The following is a 23,866-nucleotide window of genomic DNA, read 5'->3' on the forward strand; positions in this document are numbered from 1 at the left end:
CTCCTTCTAAACCACACCCTGGCTCTTTGAACGCTGGCTCAGATGCTCTCCAGTGCTATAATCATTAACTCCTTCAGGAAGCCTATAAATAAGTACCAGAGCTGTGGCCTCTCACCAACGTGAGTGCCTCTCATCACTACGGTGGTAGTGTCTGTTGAAGTTCTGAGATGGAGAGACGTAAGGAAAGAAATGGCAGTGTTCAGGTGGCAGGGCAAGAATTGGGCAGTGGAGCATGGGGCCTTCTGCTGAGGAGGGAGATGGGTCTGTGGAGCGCTGTGTCCCTGGTTGCTGGCTGTATGATTGGCTCTGGCATCTTCATGTCTCCACAGGGGGTCTTGGTCTACACGGGCAGCCCTGGGGCCAGTCTTGTGATCTGGGCACTCTGTGGTCTCCTGGCAATGCTGGGTGCCCTGTGCTATGCTGAACTAAGTGCCCTGGTTCCTGAATCTGGGGGAGAGTATGTCTACATCTTGCGGACATTTGGCTCCTTGCCAGCCTTCCTGGACGTCTATATATTTGTGCTTGTGGGCAGACCAGCCTCCATGGCTGCCATCTCTCTCAGTTTTGCTGAGTATGCACTGGCTCCCTTTTACCCTGGCTGCGCCTCAGTTCCCCAGGCTGTAGTCAAGAGTGTGGCTGCCTCTTGCATTCTGCTGCTGATGCTGGTCAACTTCTGGAGCTCCCGGCTGGCCACCATGCTGACGAATGTATGCACAGCTGCCAAAGTGTTCTCATTGCTGGTCATTGTGGTGGGTGGGGTTGTGGTGCTAGTCCAGGGCCATGCCCGTACAGAATTCCTTCTGTTTGCCTTCCACAACACAACACAGCAGGCAGGGCGCATTGGCATGGCTTTCTACCAGGGACTGTGGTCCTTTGAAGGCTGGAATAGCATCAACTATATGTTGGAGGAACTTAAGAATCCACAGGTGAGTCCATGTTGCCACTCTGAGGGTAAATCTCTGAATTGACAGCTCCAACTACTTAAGTTCTGATTATTTAAATTTGGGGTGTCCAAATTCACAAATAACCCAGCCAGAAATAAGGGTTTCCATCCTGCACTTCTGAGACTTGAATGCTCAATTCACTGTCTAAATAACGACCTCTCAAGAAAGCAGAGAACTTTATGATACCCAGGGTCTCATCTTCCTACGTGTGAGGTAGGCATTATCACCCATTTTTCACATGGGAAAACTGAGATTTAGAGGGGACATTATTTTGACTTCAGATTGCTAGGAAGAGGTCATGCTTGATGGTCAATATTTCCTGAATTGTTCTTTCCAGCACATTGTAGCAGATAATTCATAGTATCTGAAACCTGGGAAACACTACTGGCTATAGCATATTTTGGGACAAGAGAACAAGCCAGTCCTGCCTGCTCACACCACTCATGAACCTGGAACTGATTAGTCCTTCAGGGCACCTCAGGACTCGGAGCATTTGGATGTTTGGGTACTGTGGATGTTAAGTTTTTGTTCTACATCTATTTTCTGAGGATGCTATTTGTTTGGTTTCTTTTTCCCTTGAAGGGGTTTTAAATTCTCACAGAATGAGAACTTCAAAGCTTTCGCCCTGGGTCCACTGGGCTGGCTCAGAGGCCACTGCAACTTTCTGAGTCTTGGCAAGGCTCTCTTGAGGGAAGTTTGGGAGAAGAAGATCTTGGAGACCCAAGTCCAAGGGGAGAGAGAGTGTGTGTGTGTGTTGGGGAAACAGAGAAAAACCTTGGACTTAAGTTTTATTTTTGCATATAATTTCTTGTACTTCAGTTCTTTGCCTGTAAAATGAAGCCATTTTAGCTGTTTTGCCTCCTCAGATGGCTCTCAGGTATCAGTGTTGCCATGACCCATGGAGAAAGCTTGGGCTCTGAGTGCCTTAAACAGCTGTACAGTTGTAGCTCTTAGGGGAACGGATAGCATGTGGTCAGGCTGGCTCTGAGATGGGCAGAGGGCTTCAGAACAGAGGCATTCATGGGTTGACTCCTTCATATCATAACGATAGTAGCCTTTCTCTGAATCCAGGTCTTGGGCTCAGAGCTGAGCTGGGGAAATGGTACAGGGCCTAAGGATGGGTAAGACAAGCTCCCACGCTTACAGTAGGGATTAGAATCAGAAATTTGAGATCTTAGACTCTGTGGGTCGTACAGTTTCTGTCACAACTACTGAATCCTGTTGTGGTAGTATGGAAACAGCCACAGGAAAACAAAGGAATTTGGCTGTATTCAAACAAAACTTTATTAACAAAACCATATGGCAGGCTGGATTTGGTCCATAGTCATAGTCTGCTGATCCCTGCTATATCAGAGCATTTCTTTCTTCTTCTTCTTCTTCTTCTTCTTTTTTTTTTTTTTTACTGGGGGCACTCGACCACTGAGCCACATCCCGAGCCCTATTTTGTATTTTATTTAGAGACAGGGTGTCACTGGGTTGCTTAGTGCCTTGATGTTGTTGAAGCTGGCTTTAAACTCACAATTCTGTCTCAGTCTCCAGAGCTGTTGGGATTACAGGCGTGTGCCTCTGTGCCTGGCTCAGAACATTTTTGATGAATGTTTTTAAAAACAAAAATCTAAGCAGGTCTTCTGAATGCTAGCATTTGAGATTCTGCTCTAACTCTAACTTGGCCCTCTAAAGCACATATTAGGAGAATCTTTGTTAGTTTCATACTTTTTCTCCCCAATAAGATAGCATTAGGTTCAGATTACCAGGGATTTGTATGAAGAATTAAGGTACCTGAGCATGAAATCTGGAGATCTGACTGCTCTTGTGATATCTTGGCCAGAATCCTATCCAGGCTACACCTCAGGGCTCTGACATTATCACAGTTCATTCCTTGTTGGAAGACTGCCCAGGGAGAGGTCAAGTGTAAAAGCATACCAGGCTCCTTGCCTCTTACTATGTGTGAGGGTAAGTCATACATGCTGGGTGCTCACCTTGTTGAGGGCCTCCCACAAGGGGAGGGACAATCCTGGATCACCTTTGCTACAGGTGGCCTTGTCTAGACTTAGGCACAATCAGGTTGCAGCACTGGGGTGATAAGAATTGACTAGAATGCTCATGCTGTAGTTGGGGCAATTTATTTTTATGCCCAGATTCCCAGGTTTTAGAGCTGTAAGGGACCTGAGAAAGGACCTGCACCATATGAAGATCCATTGCCTCAAAGGTGCAATGTGTTTTATGCCTACATAGTTCCATAAAAGCAATATGAAAATGAATCTGGAGGCCAGAAAGGGGAGGGCATGTTGTGTCCTAAGGAAAAACAAGGAGGAGTGAGGAGAGTTTCATTACTGAGGCCAGCCTTGGGGACCTGAAATTGGTCCTAAGATGATAGCTCCATCCTCAATGTCCTCAGGCTCACTCTTCCATCCCTACCTTCAAGGTTTTCTGCTGGCTGACCTCAACCTTGGCAGAGAGGTCTAGAAATTGCCTTTTTTGTTAAAAAAAAAAAAAAAAAAAGCTGAAGAGGAGAAGATATGCTAATCAGTGGCAGATGCTTAATTAGGGGAGGATTCTATCTAGTGCAAAACAGACTCATGAGATCTTTTTTTTTTTTTTTTTTTTAAACCCAGGATCAAACCCAGGGGTGCTTAACTGCTGAGCCACATCCCCAGCCCTTTTTGAGACAGGGTCTCACTAAGTTGCTTAGGGCTTCGCTAAGTTTCTGAGGCCGGCGTTGAACTTGTGATCCTTCTGCCTCAGTCTCCTGAGTCTGTAGGATTATGGGCGTGTATCACCATGCCTGACTAGGATCTTTAACTTTCCTGTCTTCTTCTCTGTAGTTGGCTACCATGGTTGCCCTGCCTAGATTCTCTCTCCTTTCCACCTGCTTGAATCTCTTCTATGCAAGTAGAACCCAGCATAAGGTCCTCCTTATTTTGGACGCTTTGGTGATGCTTTTGTCTCTCCCCGACCCCAGCAACCCCTCTGTACCACCATGCCTGACTAGGATCTTTGCCCAGTGCCTCATGAGGCCCCCAGCCTATCTTCCTAAATGTGTGCCTGTCCCATGGGGATTGTGGGCTCATGGAGGAGCTGCATCTGACTCTCATCCCTCAGGACCTGGCACAATGCCCTACAGTCGGACAAGCTCAGCACTGGTGTCCAGAAAGACCTCACTGGCTAACAATATGCCCTCCCCTTCCTGACTCTGCAGCAGAACCTGGTGTGTGCATTGATGATCGCCATCCCTCTGGTCACTAGTCTGTATGTCCTGGTCAACATCAGTTACCTGCTAGTGCTGTCATCCAGTGAGATCCTCTCCTCTGACGCTGTGGCTGTGAGCTGGGGGTAAGTGAGTCACTTGCTGTGTCCCTTGGACACCCCACAGAGGTTCCAGGATGGAGGAAGTTTGGCACTTGTTGTGTATTTGAACTTGCCTTTGAACATACTGTTTGCTTCATTTCTGCATGGGGCTTTGTGACCTTCTTCCAGGTTGCTGACAGAGTTCCCCTCTGTTGTCCTAGGAACCAAGTTCTGGGGTCCTGGGCCTGGATGGTGCCTTTGGCTGTTGCACTCTCAACATTTGGTTCTGTCAATGGGATATTCTTCAGTGGCAGCCGTGTGTGCTATGTGGCTGCAAGAGAAGGCCACATGGTGAGAGATGGGTCTGGGACCAGGCAAGGTGATGGGTGCTGCAGGAGGGCTGCTGGAAGGTCTGCCAACTCTCTCCTGCCTGGAGCTTAACATTTGGCCCAAACCAGGACTCCCCAGTAAACTTGGCCTTCTTTTCTTTTGAGAGCAGGACTCAGAATTGCATACCAGTCAGCTTTGATTCAATCCCTTTACTTCCAGGTGCAGGGCTATCACGGTCCTGGTAGTGCAGGGTGAAGGGTGTCAGTGATAAGGATGTTTGTGTATGACAAAGGTACAGAGGCCACAGGATGAGGCACAGAGGGCATATAATGACCTTTCCCCCAGAGTTTTTTTGTCTCTGTGTTAGCTTCCATTCTAATAATAGTATTGAATAGCAGATGACCTTAAATCCCAGGGGCTGGCTAAGACATTTGGTTGTTGCTCATGTGTCACTCTTCTTGCACTGGACCAAGTCTGCTTTTATCTCAGGGATGCAGGCCAAAGCAGTAGTGGCTTCTGGAGCATTTTTTTTTTTTTTTTTGGCCTAGAGCAAGTGTCCGGGATTCAAGAGACTGAGACAAACTGTGCAAATATACTTAGACCTGGTCACATTTTATTGGCCAAAAGCCAGTGATATGGCCTGGCTCACATCAATGGATGGGGAACTGTATTCCTCCTGCAGAGATGGAGAAAGAAAGACTGTATATTTGATAGGCAGTATTCCAGTCTTTCAAAATAATCTAAGATTCCTCCCATGATCCATCCATACCTGCTCTACATTTTCCTCCTTGTACCTGGTCACTCCAAGTAAATCACAGAGACCAAACCTGGGAAGCCATAATGATCAGTGGCTGTTAGGTTAGGCACACCAGTGTCCAGAGCATGCTTGTCTGGGAAAGGGACACCCACTGTGGCTCTCCTGGGGCCTGCCTGACACCTGACTCTGCTTCCCAGCCTGGATTTCTATCCATGGTTCATGTGCGTCGCCTCACACCAGCTCCAGCCCTGATGTTCACCATGGCCGTGGCTTTGGTCTTGGTCATCCCAGGAAACTTCAGCATCATTGTGAACTTAATGAGGCAAGTGAAACTGTTCTCCCAGGTTGGGTATCTGTATTCCCCTATGTGTGTATACTAACATGTGTGCACAGATATAGAAACGTGTATGTGCTTTCCTGGAGCCCCTATCTGCATCTACTTACACACATGCACATGTATGTAACAACTGCATGCAGACTTCTTGAGTTCCATGTGTACACACTCACACACATGCATGGGTATAAACAAGCACACGTACACAAGGCTCAGGGACCCTTCTGTGCTCATATATTTCAGCCCCTTTTATCCAGTTTCCAAAATTAAATATGGCTCTCTCTTCTCTTGTTCATTCTCCCAAAATTCAATAAGTTGAATGTTTCATCCAGAGACAGACAAAGGCTCGTGCTTTGTCATTTTTTCTTTTTTACTTGTTCCTTTACTCTGATATTAAGATAATATTAAGGCATATTTGGGCATCATTAACATTACTTGTAGCCCTTGGACTTGGCATGATTTTCCTCCTATAATCTGGTCTGCATTCTGGACCAACATAACTTCTATCGAACTCAGGGCAGACCTACACTGACCTTACTATTTTCCCCGGGACAGAAGCCATAAACTGTTGTGATATCCACCTGTAATTTCATGAACTCATTTGAAGCATAGTCAGTAGGCAGACACGTAACCAGCAGGCAACGATAATGTCTGGGTACACAGAGAGTTTTCAGTAATTTTTCAGGCATTACATGTTCTCATTCTTTGCTTTTTAATTAATCTGGAACAGAACACACAGAACTTGATGTGACTCTCTTAAGAACACTAAGTAACAGACAGGCTTTTTTTGCTTTTATCTTTTCCCCATGAGAAAGAATAAAGCCGTTATATGGTGAGAATAAAATCAAACACATAGTGAGTATTGGGGGCACTGTTCAGGTGGAAATTGGGGAATGTGACAGAGAATGTCACTAACTCTAGGGGAAAGGTTGGTTGGGAGGGGGACTCTCCTATGAATGTGCTGGACCCTGCAGAGAGCATGGGTTTTTTTGAGATTCCCACCAGGCTGTACTTTCTAAAAATACAAACACTCCTTCTCTTTGAACATTTCTTCCTGATCCAGTCAGAGCCCATCAGGGAAATCCTGATCTAGACTTTTCCTTGCAGCATCCTATCCTGGATCACCTATGGAACCACTTTCAGTTGTCTCCTATACATGCGGATTAAGATGAAGAACCTTCCCCGAACTTACAAGGTAGTCATTGGAAATAGACATAGGGCTTTTCTGACCCTTGGCTCCCACATAAGGTAGACCTTTGGGCCACAATTTCATTAAGGCCCAGAGGAAGAATATAAGAGGTTGTCACTATCATTATTTGGTAGAGAATTTTGGAGGGGGAACAGAGGGAGGACCAACTAGATACCAAGGCATTGATTCTGCTAGGGACCCATTTCTCCTCTGGAGGACCCTGAGGGAGAACACTGGGACACAAATGCAGAGGATATATGTACACATTTGGTTTCACATAGCACAGAAAGGTTCATTCTGCACCTCAAGCCTTTGCTACGTAAAATGTTCCTTGCAGCCTCACAGTTACCCTGCTAGCCCAGTTGTGGTGTTGTGGCAGGGACTGGGGAAGAAGAGCTAGTGGCCTGTGGGAGCAACAGGAAGGCAGGCAGGAGGGACAGAGACAGAGAACACACATCACCTTCCAGGCCCCCCTTCATCACTCAGTTCTCAGGGGCCAAATGCCCACTTTCTGCCCATTGCAGGTTCCCACTTTCATCCCTGTCATCATGCTCCTGGCTTCTCTCGGCCTGGTCCTGGTGCCCATCATCGACAATCCCCAGATGGAGTTCCTATATGTCTTCCTGTTCCTGCTCAGTGGCTTCCTGGTGTATTTCCTGTTTATCTACTTCCAGTGCCAGCCCAGGTGTTTGCAGATGGCCACCTTACATTTGCAGCTGCTTCTGGAAGTTGCTCCAACTACTAAAAATCATTGACTGAGGAATTGGACAGGTTCTGCATGCCCTGTTTGCTGCAGACCTCATACAGGTGGCCATTTTAGGTTCTCTGTAAGTTGACCATGCAGAATTCTGGTAAGCTCTTAAGTGCTATAACACAGTTGCTGTTGAGTTTTGGGTTATTCATCAGGCAGCGCCCTCCTTCTCTAAGATCTGCTCCTTCAACACAGCCACATAGGCCATCAGTCATTTGATCATTATTTTTTTCTTTGGGATTTTGACATGAGAATTCTGTGGTTCTGTTCATCCTCTGGTGGTGACTTGAGCTGAAGAATTGTATATCCTAGGACCTTCTTCCATTGTATGGTCAGAGAAGTAGAGAAAGCCACTGTGACAAGAAGAATGAGGAGATACACATTGAGATATGTTGAGAAATGGGCCCCTGAAGACTTGGGTTGGGAGTGGAGGTGGAAATTCAAAAGTGTAGCAGCCTTGTCCCTTACGGTTTTCCAGTTCTGATTCCTGTTTTGTGGTCCGACTGCCATCCAATGGTCCTTTCTGAGATTTTTTCTTTCTTTTCCTTTCCTTTCTCCCTTTCTCTCTCTCCTTTCCAGTGCTGTGGTGGGGATCAACTTAGGGCTTTGCACATGCTAGACAAGCACCCTTCCATTGAGCTTTATCCCCAAGCCTTGCCTGACTTATTATTTTCTAAGACAATCTGATACCTTAAGATAGTATCTTCCTGGGAAGGAAGTGTTGAGAGCCACAGCCAAGGGGCCCCAGCAAACTTTCAGCTGATTGGCTCACAGCGGCCCCAGCAAACTTCCAGCTGATTGGCTCCTCTGCAGTGATGCTCATTGGGCTGTTTCCCTGCCCTTTCAGACCACGGAGCTGCTCATTGGGGGACTCTTTTGGCTCCGCCCACGCAACCCAGCCAGGAGGAGTGGGGGGTTGAGAGGCTCCTGGGAAGCCGGGTGGTGGCAGTTGGGCTCTGAGGGAATTCCTGAAGAACTCCTGTGGTGCCGCTGTGTGTTCTAAAAATAAAGTTCGTTTCTGCTTGATAAGTGGCTCGTGAATTGTGCCCAGCCAGACTGTGGCAAGGAAGGGTTATCAACTTTGGGTTAAATTTTTAGAAGGAAAAAATGAGGGACTAGATTAGCCCCCAGAAGACTAATATGGCTACAGGACTAAATAGAGGCAAGGGATCAGAGATATCTGTCGATATGGGGGAGAAGTTGGGGAAGAAGGAATGATATGGTGACTAGAATCAGGCTGAGAGTGCAGCCCTTAGTTCATCTGGGGGAGTGGATTCAAAGGATGGGGGCAGAGAATTCCATTCAGCTTCTCCATTCCTGAAAACTGGACCTGAACAGCCTGCAAATGGCAAGAAAAAGCCACAACAAATTCAGGCCACACCCTGTGAGTCTGCTTCATCACATCAACTAATTCTCCATTTCTTTGACACAGTCTGGAAGTCTAACAATTCAATTCAATTCAGTGTTGACACTATGTCTAGCATGTGCAAAGTCCTATTAGCACAGACTACAGGTTTAGGTTTCAGTCCCACAAGACTGCCCTCACTTCAGACACTAGTAATAAGTATTGGGTCCCCAGGCTACCCACACTTCTGACATGATAGGGTCCCATAACCCCCGGGGCCAGTTGGATTAATTTGCTAGTATTGTTACTGAGGAAAAACCTAAGTAAACCCTCTAGCAACACTTGCTCTTACTTGACTTAAAAATTACTAATTTTGGAGGTAACAGGTGGGAAATACATTATTAGTCCCCCACTAGTTTTCCTGTAGATAACACCTCTGATGTGTGGGTTCTGATGATAACAGTTGCCTAGGTTACTCTTCAGGGACCTGAGAACCACTTTAACTGAGAACTTCGCTTGGGCCTACAGATGTCCCATAGGTGGTTGGAACAGGCAAGACTTTGCTTCTTTGTCTTAATATTGTGTACGTCTCCTTTGATTCCTTAACTTTCATGTCAGATTCTTCTCAGCTCTGATTGTAGACCTATTAAACATTGAGATGCATTTTGTTCAAAACTATAATAAAGGGTTAATTTTAACCTAGATTTGCCTAGTTCTCTCTTTCCATTCTCTTTAAGGTTAAAGATACTTACCAGCCTCTATGACCAGAAACACCAGATCATGGAAGATCTCCTCCTATGCTCAGAATAGGAATTAGACACAAATATTCTACCCCTTTATTAGCTTCTCTCTCTCATTCATTATTCCTATCCTTTGTAACCTCTCAACGCCCTAAAATTGAGAAACTGATTTATGAGCAAAACTCCTTCTTCTCCATCCCTTGGTCACTCATTAAAGCCTTTCTTTCTCCCCAGTACTCATCTCTCATACATTTGATTTTTCCATGGAATGAGGCTCCAAATCTGGGTTTGGTAGCAGAATGACTCACAGGACTTGAGAAACCACTTTATTATATTGCCAGTTTATTATAAAACATTTGATTTAGGGACAGCAAAATGGAAGTTATGCATAAGGTATGGGTGATGGGGTGGAGCTTCCATGTTCTTTTCTGTTGTACCTTCCCCACAGCACCTGGATGTGTTCACCAATCTGGAAACTCTCCAAATCCTGTCACGTAGGGATTTCTATGGAGGTTTCATTAGGTAGGTGTGGCTGATTAAATCTTCTCTATTGGAGCTTGAACTCAATCTCCAGCCACTCTTCCCACCCCAGAAATTGTGATAGAGCTGAAAAGTTCCAACCCTATAATCATACCTTGGACTTGCTGACAATGTCTGTCATCTTATTAGCATACAAAAGACACTCTTATCACTGCAGAGATTCCAAGGGTTTTAACCATGTGCCAGCAACTGAGGACAAAACCCAAATATTTATTTTCTGTTCTATCACACTTCTGAATTGTGAATTCTTGATTAGTGCCATTCCCAAGGACATTACTGCCAGTGAAATTCTAAGAAAATTCTCATGTCCCTTCTTCTCTCAGCAAGACAATCTGCTGTAGAGAAAAGAAAATCGCAAGGGAGGCTGTACTACCTAGCTCCTGTCATACGAGGCCAAGAATTAGGCTGTAAGTCCACCAAGAAAGCTTGGCAGGGAATTGGTCCTTTCCTCCTTTGGGCTGCTACCAAACTTTCTGTTTTTTATGAGTCTTGCTGAGCCTGACTTGTTTGGTAGTGAGTCATATTCCCCACTCATTTTTGTGTTTGGTGAGGTGGGGGTTCATTCTTAGATGTGTCTGTATATCTCTCGGTTTCCATCATGGTCTTGGACTCCCTGCTAATCAATAAAGTTTGGTGGGTCAAAACAATGAAACATCTGTTGAATGAATCACATTTATGTTTTTAAGCTGGATGCCCATACCCATCTTCCCCATAGCCCCAGCTCCAAGATCCTGTCCTGAGAATTTTCTCTAAGGAGGGACATCTTTCAAGTCTTAAGCAGGGTCCCTCCAGCTGTCAGTGTATGCTTGCCCACAAGTGGAAAACAGAACCAGGCACAGACTGGGCCCTGGGTCCTACCCTTAGTTGGACAGAATTTCACTTTGTGACTCAATCTTTTCATCTTTTCCCAAACAAACTGCTTTTTGGCTCTCAGTCTTGCTGTGATGGTGGAGAAAAGAACACTGCACAGGTTCTGGGCGGGCAGCTTCATCTCCCTTGACCTTTCCCAGCACACCCATTCTGCCTTAGGTGCCTCTGTAGCCCCCAAGAGAGTAGTGGGGAGTGGTCCCAAATGGGAAACTGAGATTTCTCAGCAAATTAGTAGGTAGCATTTTCTTGTTCCTCCAAGGTCATGGTCATCATAGTTCTTTCTTTTCCATAAGGTCACAGATGACCTTAGGAAGTATCACTGTCCTTGTTTTTAGACTGGAAACAATGTTCTGAGTCTTGAGGACAAGGTACAGGAGTCCTACCTATACCCCAAGTGACAAAGTACTAGAAACTATCTGGGGCAGGTGCTGGCTCACCTCTTAGAGTAAAACAGTGATCCATCAGCATCTGGATGTTTATGTTTGGGGGGAAAGTCTGGATTTTATGATTCAGAAGCACTCAATTCTTTTTTTTTTTTTCTGAATCTTAAGCACTCAATTCTTTTTTTTTCTCATATTTTTTATTGGTGCATTACAATTTTATGTAATGGTGGAACTTATTGTGACATATTTTTAGATGCACACAATATAGCAATATAATTTGGCCAGTATCAATCCCCATTATTTCCCCTGATCCCATCCCTTTCCTCTACTGATATCCCTTCAATTTTCATGAATGCCCCCACAACCTTTCCTTTCCTTTTTCCTCTCTAGCTTCCACATTTGACAGAAAATATGCAACCTTTGACTTTCTTTTTTTTTAAAGAGAGAGAGAGAGAGAATTTTAATATTTATTTTTTAGTTTTCGGCGGACACAACATCTTTGTTTGTATGTGGTGCTGAGGATTGAACCCGGGCCGCACGCATGCCAGGCGAGCACGCTACCGCTTGAGCCACATCCCCAGCCCCCAGACATTTGACTTTCTGAGTTTGGCTTATTTTGCTTAGTATAATGTTCTCAAGTTCCACCTATTTTCTTGCAAATAACACAATTTCATTCTTCTTTATTTATGGCTGAGTAAAACTCCATTGTATATATATATATATATACCACATTTTCTTCAGCCATTCATCCACTGATGGACACCTAGGCTGGTTCTATAGTTTCATTATGGCAAATTGAAGCACTCAATTCTTTAGTAGTTGAGGTGGGGTGGTGGTGCTGGGTTTCATAGATGGATTCACACAAATTTATTTCATGGGTTAAAATTTCAAGCATTATTATATTTTTTTCTCTACATTTTCCATTTGCTGAGCAACCAGATTCCTTGCTTCCCCCTAAAAAGTTCCTAAGCACATACAAACAACAATGGAGGGTCCATTGCTGCTCTGCTTACAGGGAAAATCATGACCTGTTCAGTTCCACCTGTTAAGGGGAATTTCATGGCTCCATCTGCAAATCCCAGGTCTGAGTTCTCAGTAGTGCTGGTTACCATATATTTCTAGGTCTCCTTCTGAGAACATGGTAGTACTGCATTTCCCTCCCATGGAATTAAATATGACTCGTTAGGATCAATAACATGTGAGTTGAGATGATGTTGCACTTCTAGGCTGAAGCTTCAAGAGCCAGTAAACAATATTCTACACACTCCATTTCCCCATGCTTTGGTGCTTGGCAATGTTCTGGTGACCGCTCTGTTAACCTGGGCCCTGGTGTGAGAATGATATAGATGAAGTCCTTGCATAAGGATGACATGTCCAGCCAACCCTGCATGGGCATATACATGTACAATGAGCAAAATTAACCTTTTGTGATACTGTAATCTAAGAAGAAATGTACTTTTGGTTTTTGTCCCCAGTTCTGGGTACATGTCTTCTAAAACCTCTGATGCTTCATGAGTCAGAGGGATGAGAAAGTGCCTTTAAAAAAAAATTCTAGGGGCCTGGGGTTGTGGCTCAGTGGTAGAGTGCTTGCCTAGCATGCATGAGGCACTGGGTTCGATCCTCAGCACCACATTAATGTAAAATAAAGATATGGTGTCCACCTAAAACTTAAGAATAAATATTTTTTAAAAATTCTGAAAAGCCCCTTCAATCATACTTGAGTTTATGCTAATGAGGTGACTTTTCGAGGCTGGGGCTGTTGCCAGAGGAACCAACCATGTGATTAGAGGATTGGAACTTTCAGCCCCACTCCCTGACCTCTGGAGAGGAGGAAGGGGCTACAGAATGAGTTCAAGCACCAATGGCCAATTATTTATCAGCCATGCCCACATAATGGAAATTTCACAAAAACCTAAGTGAAAAGGGATTTGGAGAGCTTCATGAGGTGCTGGGGCTCTGGCGGAGTGCCTGGAGAGGGCACAGAAGCTCCATCTTCCTCCACCTTCCCTGTATCCTGCAGAATATACATTAAGTGTAAGTCATTATAGCAAATTATCAAGCATGAGGAGGGGGTCATTGGAACCCCTGATTTGTAATCTAGTTGGCTAAAAGGACCAGAGACCTGGGACTTGAAAGTGGCATCAAACATGGGGCAGTCTCTCCTGTGACTGAGCCTTTAACCTATGGGTTTAATAAGGAGTTAGGCTGTTCACTCGGGCCTGGAAATGTTCATGTGTAGCTAAAAGCAGGATTAAAATCTTGGCATGTCTGCCTCCATTTTGCATCTGTCTCCTCTGCTCTAAGTCACCTTGGATTCTAGGAAGGATGGGTCTGATTGACAAACATCTTGCAATGAGTACAAAGTTCCTTCAGACAGCGGCAACTTTCTTATCTTATACCAGGCCCCGCCTGACTAATCCTGAGATAATGATCAACCAGACCACAGTTTGCCCAAGACTGCTTCACTGTGCATATCTAGTTCTTTTTGGAACTATAATCTGGAAGCTCATGTCAATACTCTGGAAAAAAGGACTGGAAATATTGGTCCCCTTTGTCTTGCCAGTATAGCTATATGGATTAAAGTTCTTTTCCTGATTTTCACCATTATTTTTCCATTTGGCTTTTGGGGCTAGTGACTAAATCTGATTTGTTGGGATCCTTAGTGTCAGGCCTCTGCCAAGAACATGGGGTTTGTGCCTCCTCTGGGTAGATGGTATCAGAACTGAACTGAATTATAGGAGACCTAGTTAATAAGTGTCAAGAAACTTGGGGAATTGCTTGGTGTGGAAAACCCACACATTTGATGCTGCAATACTGTGAGTTCAGGTATTTCCTTGTTGTTTTGAACCATTGAGATGGGGATATGTTGTTACTGCAGCATAATCTGGTTCATCCCAACTGCTCATTCCTCCTGTTGGAGTCTCACACTTGCCTAGGGCTGTTGAGCAGCAGGTAGATGTTGGCTGTGGAGCTGAGCTGGCGATGAAGCCATACTTGACATGAGCTCATCCTCTCTGTGGCTCCTCCCTCCCATGTCCTTGGTCCCTCGTCCATTTTCTCAGTCTTCCTCCTGGTACCATTCTGCCTGCTTCCTTCCTTTCCACAGGCACAGTCTTATTTTACCTCTGGTAGATGAAAAGCTGGTTCTGTAAACATGCTTATAAAAGAAATTTTGTTTAGTGAGGGCTTTTGAATCTTTGCCCCTGCTTTGGTGTGGGCCGAAGAAAGAATAACTGCCCAGCCCAGTCCTTGAGGCACCAGTGCTCAAGAAAGAGGGAAACCAATGTACACAAGAAATAATCAGATGATGACTGAGGGCTATAATCCTAACCCCACAGATAGACGCCTGTATACAACACCCATTTTAAAGTAGGTAGTACACTTTTGTAAAAAAAAAATCCTAAATGATTTATCTGGGAGGGCTTTTTGTGTAATACCTTTTATGTCAGCATGGAATTCTTCAGGGTTCTCTAGAGAGTCAGAACCAATTACACATGTGTACAGAGAGATGAGGAGGAATCTATTAAGGAATTGGTTCACACAATTATAGCAGCTGAGAAGACCCAGGATAGGCTGTCTGCAAGCTGGAGGTGCTGGGATGCTGGTAGCATAGCTCAATCTAAGTCAGAAAGCCTCAGAACCAGGAAAGCTGATGGTGTTGCTCTGGGTTTGAGACTGAAAGCCTGGCCTCAGGGAGGAGCTGCTGGTCTAAGTACTGGAGTCCAAGGGCCAGACAGCCTGGACTTCCAATGTCCAAGACAGGAGATGAGCAGGTGCAGCTCTAGGAAGAGAGCAAGTGGCCTTGTTGTGTTTGCTCGCCGTTTGGATGGTGTCCATCCACACAGAGGGTGGGTTTTCTCCATCTAGTCCATTCAGAATCACATGCTAAACTTCTCTGGAAACATCATATGGATGCTTTTCCATATTTCCAGGTATTCCTTAATCTAGACAAGTTAAAGCCTAAAATTAACCATTGTCAGCACATACCTCTTTTTTAATGACTGCACAGTATTATTGGCTTTTTTTCATGAATAATTGTCATCTGCTGCATTTTATTATAAGCAAAGCTGGGGGACCATCGTGGTATAAAGGAAAGTGGTGGTCCAATCACAGTCCTCCTCCTCCTTCAATCCTCAAGAGTGTTGTTTGCCATGATTTTTTCCCCTATAAATTAATACATGTTTTAATTATAGTAAAATGCATATAAACCATGCAGGTGTTGCGATATTTTTTTTTCACTTACAAAAACTCTAGATTAAAACTTTCTGTGAGGGGCTGGGTTTATGGCTCAGTGGTAGTGCGCTTGCCTAGCATGTGTGTTGTATAAAGGTCCATCAACAACTAAAAAATATTTTTAAAAAATTTCTGTGAAATCAAGAATCTCAGAACTTAAAAAAAATATATCTTTTTACTGGCCCAGAATCTAGTATGTACTCAGGAATCTTGGGAGTGAATGGAACGTGGAGTAGATGGAAATTGGAAGCTATTAATACACCTAAATAAATAAAATACAAAAAAGGGCTGGGGATGTGGCTCAGTGTTTGAATACCCCTGAGTTCAAGCCCCAGTACCAAAACAAACAAACAAACAAAAACCAACCAACCAAACAATATATATATATCATAAAAGCAAAATAGAAAAAAGATGTAAATTTCAGAACCCAAGACTAAATAACATCTTTAGAACTAGTTTCCCATTGGAGGTGATTGGATCAGTATGGCTCAGCAATTATTGGTAGAAAGATAGCCACTTGGCAGCAAAGAACTACTGGCTCATCCTCACTTGCACCAGGCTTCAGCACATGCAGGGACCTTACATGGTCCAGGGGACCATGTGAAAGGTAGTAGAGGCTGGACAAAGTCCCTGAGGGCCCTAGGTTATTGCCTTGGTCCTGGTGCCCGTGCTGTGGGCAACTCCACCTCTATGTGCAGTGCATTTATCTTGGGGCCACCCTGGTGGGTTCATTTTCCACCCACAGAGCAGTCTCTGCAGTGTGAGCCTCAGACTAAGGCACAGATGGGGGTAGAAGCATCCAGCTCTGCAGTCCTGAAGTTCTGAAGTCAGCGCCCAGGTCTGGGGCTTGAGCTCCAGCACTGGTGGCTATCCTGGGCTCCTTGCCAGGAGTCTGGTGGAGCCTGGCTGGGCAGCATAGGAGCACGTGAGGCATACAGTGAGGAGCTGCAAGGGCAGCTGGGCTAAGATAGTGCAGGGCCCAGTGAGGCATTTGGGCTCAATTCTAAGGCAAGAGAGTTTCATGGCAGCTGTGGAGAGGAAGGTGGTGCTTTGGAAGAAGAATCTGGCTCTTGGTACTGAAAGAAAAGGAGGGATGAGGGCAGCTATGCAGGTGACCTGGACAGTAGCAGCAGGCCTGAGAGATCTGAGACTCAAGTGAGGGGGAAGTTCAGTCTTCTTGGTTGTGGGTGAGGGAAAGGAGGTGTCAGTGAGAGTCGAAGGGTTTGAGCCTGGGTGACCCGGTGATGTGTTATGATCCATGGAGCAGGGAGATGGGAGGAGGAGCAGGTTTGGAGGACAGAGACATTTTATTTGATTCTTTTGACAGAGGGTCTTCCCTGTGGAGCTAGTTCGGTGAGTTTGTATGCCTGGAACTTAAAGACTAAGTCAAGAGAGACGCATTTTTAGAAGTAAAGGCAGAAATTGAAGTTGTGCAATACACACAAATAAAGACAGAAGTTTCTGATGCCACAAATAAACTGCTTAAGGAAATGACCCATCTCACAGAAGTCTCCAAGGACAGTTTTAAAACTGTCTCTCACCTCCCAGAGCAGAGGCAGGCATATACACACCTCTGGCATTTGCTTGGTTTATGTCACATCCACCTCACCACTGTCTTACCAAGTAAAGAGAGAAGTAAACATTTGTTACTTTGAGCCTTTTGTTTTTGTTTTTGTTTTTTTTGGATGATACAAATATTAATTTTCTAGTGTTGCCAGGTTTGCATGTGATGCTTGCCCAGGTTGCTGAGTGGCAGCCCATCCCAGGCTTGTTGGTCATGGCACTGGCTGCCACTGTGTCACATGCCTGGAAAGACATCTGCATAAGGGACTGGTGGTCTGCACTGTGATGGTGACAGGGGTGCACTATGGAAGGGACCTTCACAATGCTAGGAGATAGGGCTTCTCTGTATTGGATTTCATTTTTTTCACATTTTTATTGGTACATTATAGTTATTTGTATTTATGTCGTAATTTTTAATCCCTTTAATGAAAAATAGCTGCTACCTTCTTATTAAAGTGACAGGGGCAGAGAGTTCTTATCTTCAGAGTGGAAGGAAGCTCATCCTCACGAGCCGGAGGCAATGCAAAAGTCCAGGGGGCAGCTGGGCGGGAACCCACCCGTGAGGAGACCATATCTTGGAATGGCTGACTGCTCTGTGGGTCTCAAGAAGGTAAGCCACCTGCCAGGCTTGGAGGCCATCAGATCTATGGGCTCTTCAGCTGCCTATTGCTGTCCTTGCACTGGACGTCAATGGGGCTCCTCTTACCCTGTCTCCCTGTCCCCTCCCTTCCTGCTTCCCTTACTTACCTCTTCTCTCTCTGTTCTCCATTTCTCCCTATTCATCCTCTTGCTTCCAGCTGGGCTCACTGAAGGGTGACAGCTTACAGTCTTGGTTCTCAGTGTCCCCACTCTGCGTCGTTGTGCCTGGCTTTCCGTCGGGGAGCAGCTATGCAGCTCCAGGAGGGAGACCCCTCAGATCTATAGGCACACACCTTCCAGACTGAGGGCCAGCATCAGCAGGGATCCATGGTGGTCTGGGTTGAATAATCCTCATGGCTCAGGCTGCCCTGCTGAGACCCAGAGCTGGGGGGCTCTAGCTGCATTCCCGATGCACACATGGGGATCAGGAAAGGCAAGACACCTGCTCAGGCTCTCAGTCACCGCACTTCCTCAGCTCTCTGATTGGTTGTGGGGTATTGCACTCAGGTTCAGAAAGGTAGGGTTCAGCCCAGAGGCCTCCTACATCTAGGTCACCATACTCAAGTTCCACACCCAAGGATCAAGTATGTACAACACAGGAATTTTTCCTAGAATTTCCCTCTTAATATGGGGATAATGTGGGTAGCTTGGTCCATGCTCCCATTATCCAGAAGATAGGACCAGCCCCTTGTTTGAAGGTGCAGACATCACCTCCTGTCCTGAGAGTTGCCCTCCCTCAGCCCACCACACTCTGAGTCATGGGCCTGGGTCTGGCTACCAGGGTTTGGAGGCCACAGTGATGTCTGAAAATGCCATTAGTCCTTGGAAGTCAGAGAAGGTTTCAAGGCACTTTGGTTCTCTGCCTTGGCTTCAGAGCTTCTTGGTCCAGGCCCTCCATGATGGGCTCCATTCTCCCATGGCCTGGGGTCTTGGTTCTGGACAGCATCGGGCTGGCTCTTACCCCCAGTTGCTCCTTGCTGGTACCCAATACTGGACATGAGATCTGTCCACATGCCTGACCTCACATTTTGTCCACTGGGAAGCTTTCTGTTGCTACCTGCCCACTGATTTAAAGTATGGCCTTCCTGTGGTGGGCATCTCTGCTTCTCAGTTCCAGCTCTGCCAGATGCTCCCTGTGGCTTCCAGCTGCTGAGGCTGATGAAACCTGGAGGCATCATCTGGGGCTTCTGGGGCGAAGGGCCCTGACTGGGGAGAGCAGGCAGGATAGCAAGCAATGAGGAGCAGTTCCCTTCATTCCTTTTGCTGTTGAGTTTCTTGGTGCTTCCTTGACAGCAGCCTAACAGAACCTACTAGACAGAGGGGACATGCAAGTGGCATAGTTCCAGGCCCATCAGCACCAAGCAGAGAAGTGTGGGTCTGTGGGTGAGACTCAATAGCTAATCACAGCACAGACCCTGCTAACCTTTCCTTGGCAAACTCATGTCCAAACTCCAGACCTTAGTGCAGAGGTGGTTTCCTCCAGGCAGCTTTTCTAGACCATGTTCTCTGCTGTGGGTTCCCATAGAAACCTGCATACACTGCTATCCAGGGCCGACCAAGGACAGTAGAATGACCTCTTCACACATCTGCTTCCTTACCCGGCAACAAACTTCTAGGAAGAGATGTGTCTATCAACTTCCATAACTCTCAGTGCTTAATGAAGAGCTCAGTGAGTCTTTGTCGAACTTCCAGAGTTGTAACATGTCTGGAGGGAAGTTGGGGGTTAAGTGGGGACAAGTGGATTTGCTCTAGGCTATTTCTTACACTGGGATTCCCAGGTATTGTCACTTTTTTCTTTGACAATAACAATAAACAACATTTAGTGAACACCTGGCAGGCACCGGGCATGATTCTTCACACTCTGCAGTTACCAACTCTTTTAATCTTCATCGACTTATGAACTGAGGTGCTGGGAGGTGAGGCCACTTACTCAATGTCTCACAGAAAGTGGTAAAAGTGAAATCTCCAGAGAAGGACAATTTTGCTGAAGGACAATTGAAATTAGAAAAATATGGCAAATGTCTGACGCTGGTATTGTTGATGATGATACGAATGCTATTGATAAAACATTACCTCCACAGTGCTGCCCTCCCAGCACACCCCCTACCCCTATAGGGCATAATAACTTGTTTACTTTGGAACAACTGAGCTTCCCAGCTCTCCAATATGTCCTCCTAGAAGACTGCCCCCTATCGTTGGGTGGGCATGTGACCCAAACTGGACCCATCAGAGCTCTCCCTGGTACCAGGAGAAAAGAGCAGTTTATCTTCAGAGGTGAAGCTGACTACAGGCTCATGAAGAAAACAGACTGAAAAAGCAAGACCCTGAGATGCCTGATGAGAGGTGAGGTGAGAGGGCATCCCTCCCCCTGTCTTCAGCTATGAACCCCCTTTTGGCCTCACCTATTTAATGTCCGGCTTCTCACACTGTGACTAAGAGTCCTAACTTGTATTAACAGACAGTTCACAAAACCCTTTCACAGGTCACTGCTTCCTAGACTAGCCCAAGGAGGCAGACAGGGAAGTGTCACATCTCCACTATTCAGCAATGGAAACTGAGGCTTGGAGCAGTTAAATGACCTGCCAGGCACCAAGTCTGTGACAGAGCTGGCAAGAAGCCACGGGTTTACCTGTTGGGCCAGGGTTCTCTCTTTCCTTTAGCCTTGTGCCCTCATGGGGCTCTATGGAGAGGAGGGTCTGGTCCCACCACCTCCCGCAGCAGAAATGACCTGAGGCTAGGAGCTGGCCTGTGCTTCCACTCAATCCTCTAGTTTTGACTTTGGACCTATACAGAGGGAGGAGGTAAGGAGGAGGCGCAAGGGTGGGGGACAGTCTCTCCTGCTCTGCCCTTCCTATCACCATGGAGCTCACAGGACTCTATAGAACACAGAGGTGCCTGGGAGTAGCCAGGGAATAGCTGCAAGGGTGTCTGCCTGTGGTATAAGCAGCTGGAAGACCACCAGGTTGGAGCTGCGCCCACCCAGTGCCTCCCCTCCTCCTGGGTACTCCTAGGGTCTGCCAAGCCAGATTTGGGGTTCTCTCTCTGGTTTAGGCCCCAGCCTTGGGAGGAGGAGTGGGTATAGGAGCCTCCTCTGGTCAGGGGGCTGGAAAACCTGAGGCTCCTCTGGGTCAGGAGTTAGTGCTCCACCTTGGAGTTGCCCAATGCTGTTCCACCTGCTCCTCTGAATCCTAGTTTACAATCTTCTTAACACCTGCAAGAAGAGCAGGAAGCCTGAGGCTGGAGGGAATTTCCTGTTTACTGCTGGTGTCAGTATTAGCCTGAGAGGGCCACTCTCCTGTGGTTAATGTGAGATGTGACATCTCCCATGCCAGCTCATGTCCCCTATCTGGTCTATGGTTAGAAGGCTGGACTTCCTCAGGAACAGGGCTGGAGGGGGGTCTGGGTGGGTGAGGGACAGTGTATCTCTAGGTTTGCTTTCCTTACATGGCCTGGGCTGAAAGTAGTCTTTCTGATAACATCAGCAGTGGCCTGTCCTATTAGTATATCCTTGGAGATCCTATGACTTTGACTTCACCGACATCCCATTTAACAAAGAAATCTGAAACAGGGTATGGTGGCGCATTCCTGTAATACCAGTGGCTCAGGAGGCTGAGGCAGGAGGATAGCAAATTCAAGGCCAACCTCAGTCAACTTAGCCCTAAGCAACTTAGTAAGATCCTATCTCAAAATAAAAAGGGCCAGTCAATCCCCAGAATGAAAAAAGAAAAAGATAAAAAGATAGAAAGCAAGCAAGCAAGCAGTCAGTGTTCCAAGTATAGCAAATAAAATAAAGACAGGATGCTTGGTTCAATTTGAATTTTAGATAAATGGCCAATACCTTTTTAGCACTAGTATGTCCTTGCATTTTATCTGTGAATCCCAAAGGGGCTCAAGCCTAGGGAGGTGAAATGGTCCATGTGATTCTCTGACAGGTTGTGAAGGTTTCCAGCCACTTGTCGAAGGACAAGCTGCACCTCATGGCCTGTCATCTGCCAAATGTGGTCACTGCTCACCCCCTTTACGTTGTGGGGATGGTGGTAGAAGGGGGATAAGGATTGAATTCTTCACAAAAGGAAGTAGAGCTACTGAAGCAGTGATTTCCAAGCTGGTCACACCCCAGCAACAGCATCTGTAATGGTTAGTTTTGTGTCAACTTGGCTGCGCCACAGGGTGCCCAGATATTTGGTTGAGATGTGTCCATGAGAGTGTTTGGATGAGACTAATGTTTGAATCTGTAGACTGACAGCTGGGGGTATGGCTCAGTGACAGCACACTTGCCTAACATGTACAAAGCCTTGGGTTCAATCCCTAGCACTGAAACAAACAAATAATCAAAAACAACTTGCTGAATCTGTAAACTGAGTGAAGCAGATGCCCCTTTTCAACATGGTCAGGCCCCATACAATCAATTTAAATTATGAATAAAACAAAGAGCTGATCCTACTCCTGACTGCCATTAAGCTGGATTTTTTCTTTTTTCTGCCCTCAGACGTAAACTGAAACATTGACTCTTCTTAAATCTCAAGCCTGCAGACTGACTTTTAGACTGGAATGGCACCAGTGTCTCTCCTGGGTCTCCAGTTTTCTGGCTGCAGATCTTGGGCCTTGTCAGCCTCCGTAATCATATGAGTCAATTTCTTATGATAGTAAATATTCCGTGTTCATGTACTCTATTGGTTTTGTTTCTTTGGAGAACCCTGGCTAGAATAGCACCTTGGACCTTGTGACAAATGCATATTTTTTTTTTTAAACTTTCATGAAATTAGATATTTTTTTTTTAAAGAGAGAGAGAGAGAGAATTTTTTAATATTTATTTTTTTTTAGTTTTCGGCGGACACAACATCTTTGTTTGTATGTGGTGCTGAGGATCCAACCCGGGCCGCACGCATGCTAGGTGAGCGCGCTACCACTTGAACCACATCCCCAGACCAAAATGCATATTTTCTTGAGCCCTAATCAGACAACTGGATCAGAAACTCTGGAGGAGGGTACCAGCAATCTGAGTTTTAACAAACCCTGCGGGCAATCCTGCATACGTTTTTTAAGGAGCATAAATCTCACTATCACATGCTGTATTCATCTCCAATGGCTGCTGTAAAATAAAAATTTATTTTCCCTCACTCTGGAGGCTGGAGGTTCAAGATCAATGTGACATCAGCACTGGTTTCTGGTAAACCCTCTCTTCCTAGTTATAGATGGTCAACTTCTTTTTGTGTCCTCACATGACCTTTCCTCTGTGCACGTGCTTTCCTGGTATTTCTTCCTCTTTTTCTAAGAACACAAGTCCTACTGGGCTAGGGCTCTGCCCTGTGCCCTTTGCCTCTGTAAGTGCTCATCTCCAAATACAATCATATTGAAGATTAAGACTCCAACCTATGGACGTTGAGGGGCATAGTTCAGTCCATTATTCAGGCTTACACATTTCTATTGCTCTCAGGACAGAATAAAATCCTTTATACTGTCGACACACCCTGCATGATCTAGCCTTTGCCTGTTCTCTAGTCTCATTTGACTAGCTTCCCCTTTTCCTGTTACTTCTCAGTTCCTCATACATGTAGGCTTCTTGCTCCTCCAGGACCTCAGTCCATGCTGCTGCTTCTGCCCTAGATGTTTGTTCCCTTTAACACTTTCCTCCACCCCATAAGCCTGCACAATGCCTATTTGTTCCTCAGGATTTAGGAAGTTTCCCTTGATCCTGACCCAGGACAAAGTTTTCACTTAGATTTTTTTCTGGGCATGCTTTCTTTCTCCTGCAATAAATACCACAGTAATGAAATATCTAACTCTATAATTACTTGCTTAAAGCTTCTTTCCTTCCCATGGAAAAAGAATCAGGAGAATAGAAACCATGCATGTTATTATGTTCACTTCTATATCCCTGGAACCTAGCACAATGCTCTGGACACAGCAGGTGCTTAAAATATACTCATTGAAAGAATTCACAAAGGTTTAAGGTAGAT

The 23,866-nt window shown here is 45.7% G+C and overlaps 1 protein-coding gene across 1 annotated transcript; it reads left to right on the forward strand.

Annotated features, from left to right (window-relative positions):
* Positions 1-167: 167 nt before the first annotated feature.
* Positions 168-7,792, forward strand: LOC124090866 (b(0,+)-type amino acid transporter 1-like). The gene is made up of 6 exons (XM_046441715.1): positions 168-926; positions 4,144-4,277; positions 4,454-4,583; positions 5,517-5,641; positions 6,761-6,848; positions 7,367-7,792. Exons 1-6 carry the CDS (start codon positions 168-170, stop codon positions 7,595-7,597), a joined length of 1,467 nt encoding a protein of 488 aa, XP_046297671.1. The 3' UTR covers positions 7,598-7,792.
* Positions 7,793-23,866: the final 16,074 nt, after the last annotated feature.

This window comes from Marmota monax, unplaced genomic scaffold (genome assembly GCF_021218885.2).
Source record: "Marmota monax isolate L192 unplaced genomic scaffold, Marmota_monax_Labrador192_F-V1.1 WCK01_AAM20220418_F8-fsc00010, whole genome shotgun sequence".
NCBI lineage: Eukaryota > Metazoa > Chordata > Mammalia > Rodentia > Sciuridae > Marmota > Marmota monax.

Excerpts from the sequence above, each read along its gene's own strand:
- LOC124090866 (XM_046441715.1), top strand. The coding sequence starts at position 168 with ATGGAGAGACGTAAGGAAAGAAATGGCAGTGTTCAGGTGGCAGGGCAA. Across the intron at positions 927-4,143 it reads AGGAACTTAAGAATCCACAG|CAGAACCTGGTGTGTGCATT; the intron begins GTGAGTCCATGT and ends CTGACTCTGCAG. Across the intron at positions 5,642-6,760 it reads ATCATTGTGAACTTAATGAG|CATCCTATCCTGGATCACCT; the intron begins GCAAGTGAAACT and ends TTTTCCTTGCAG.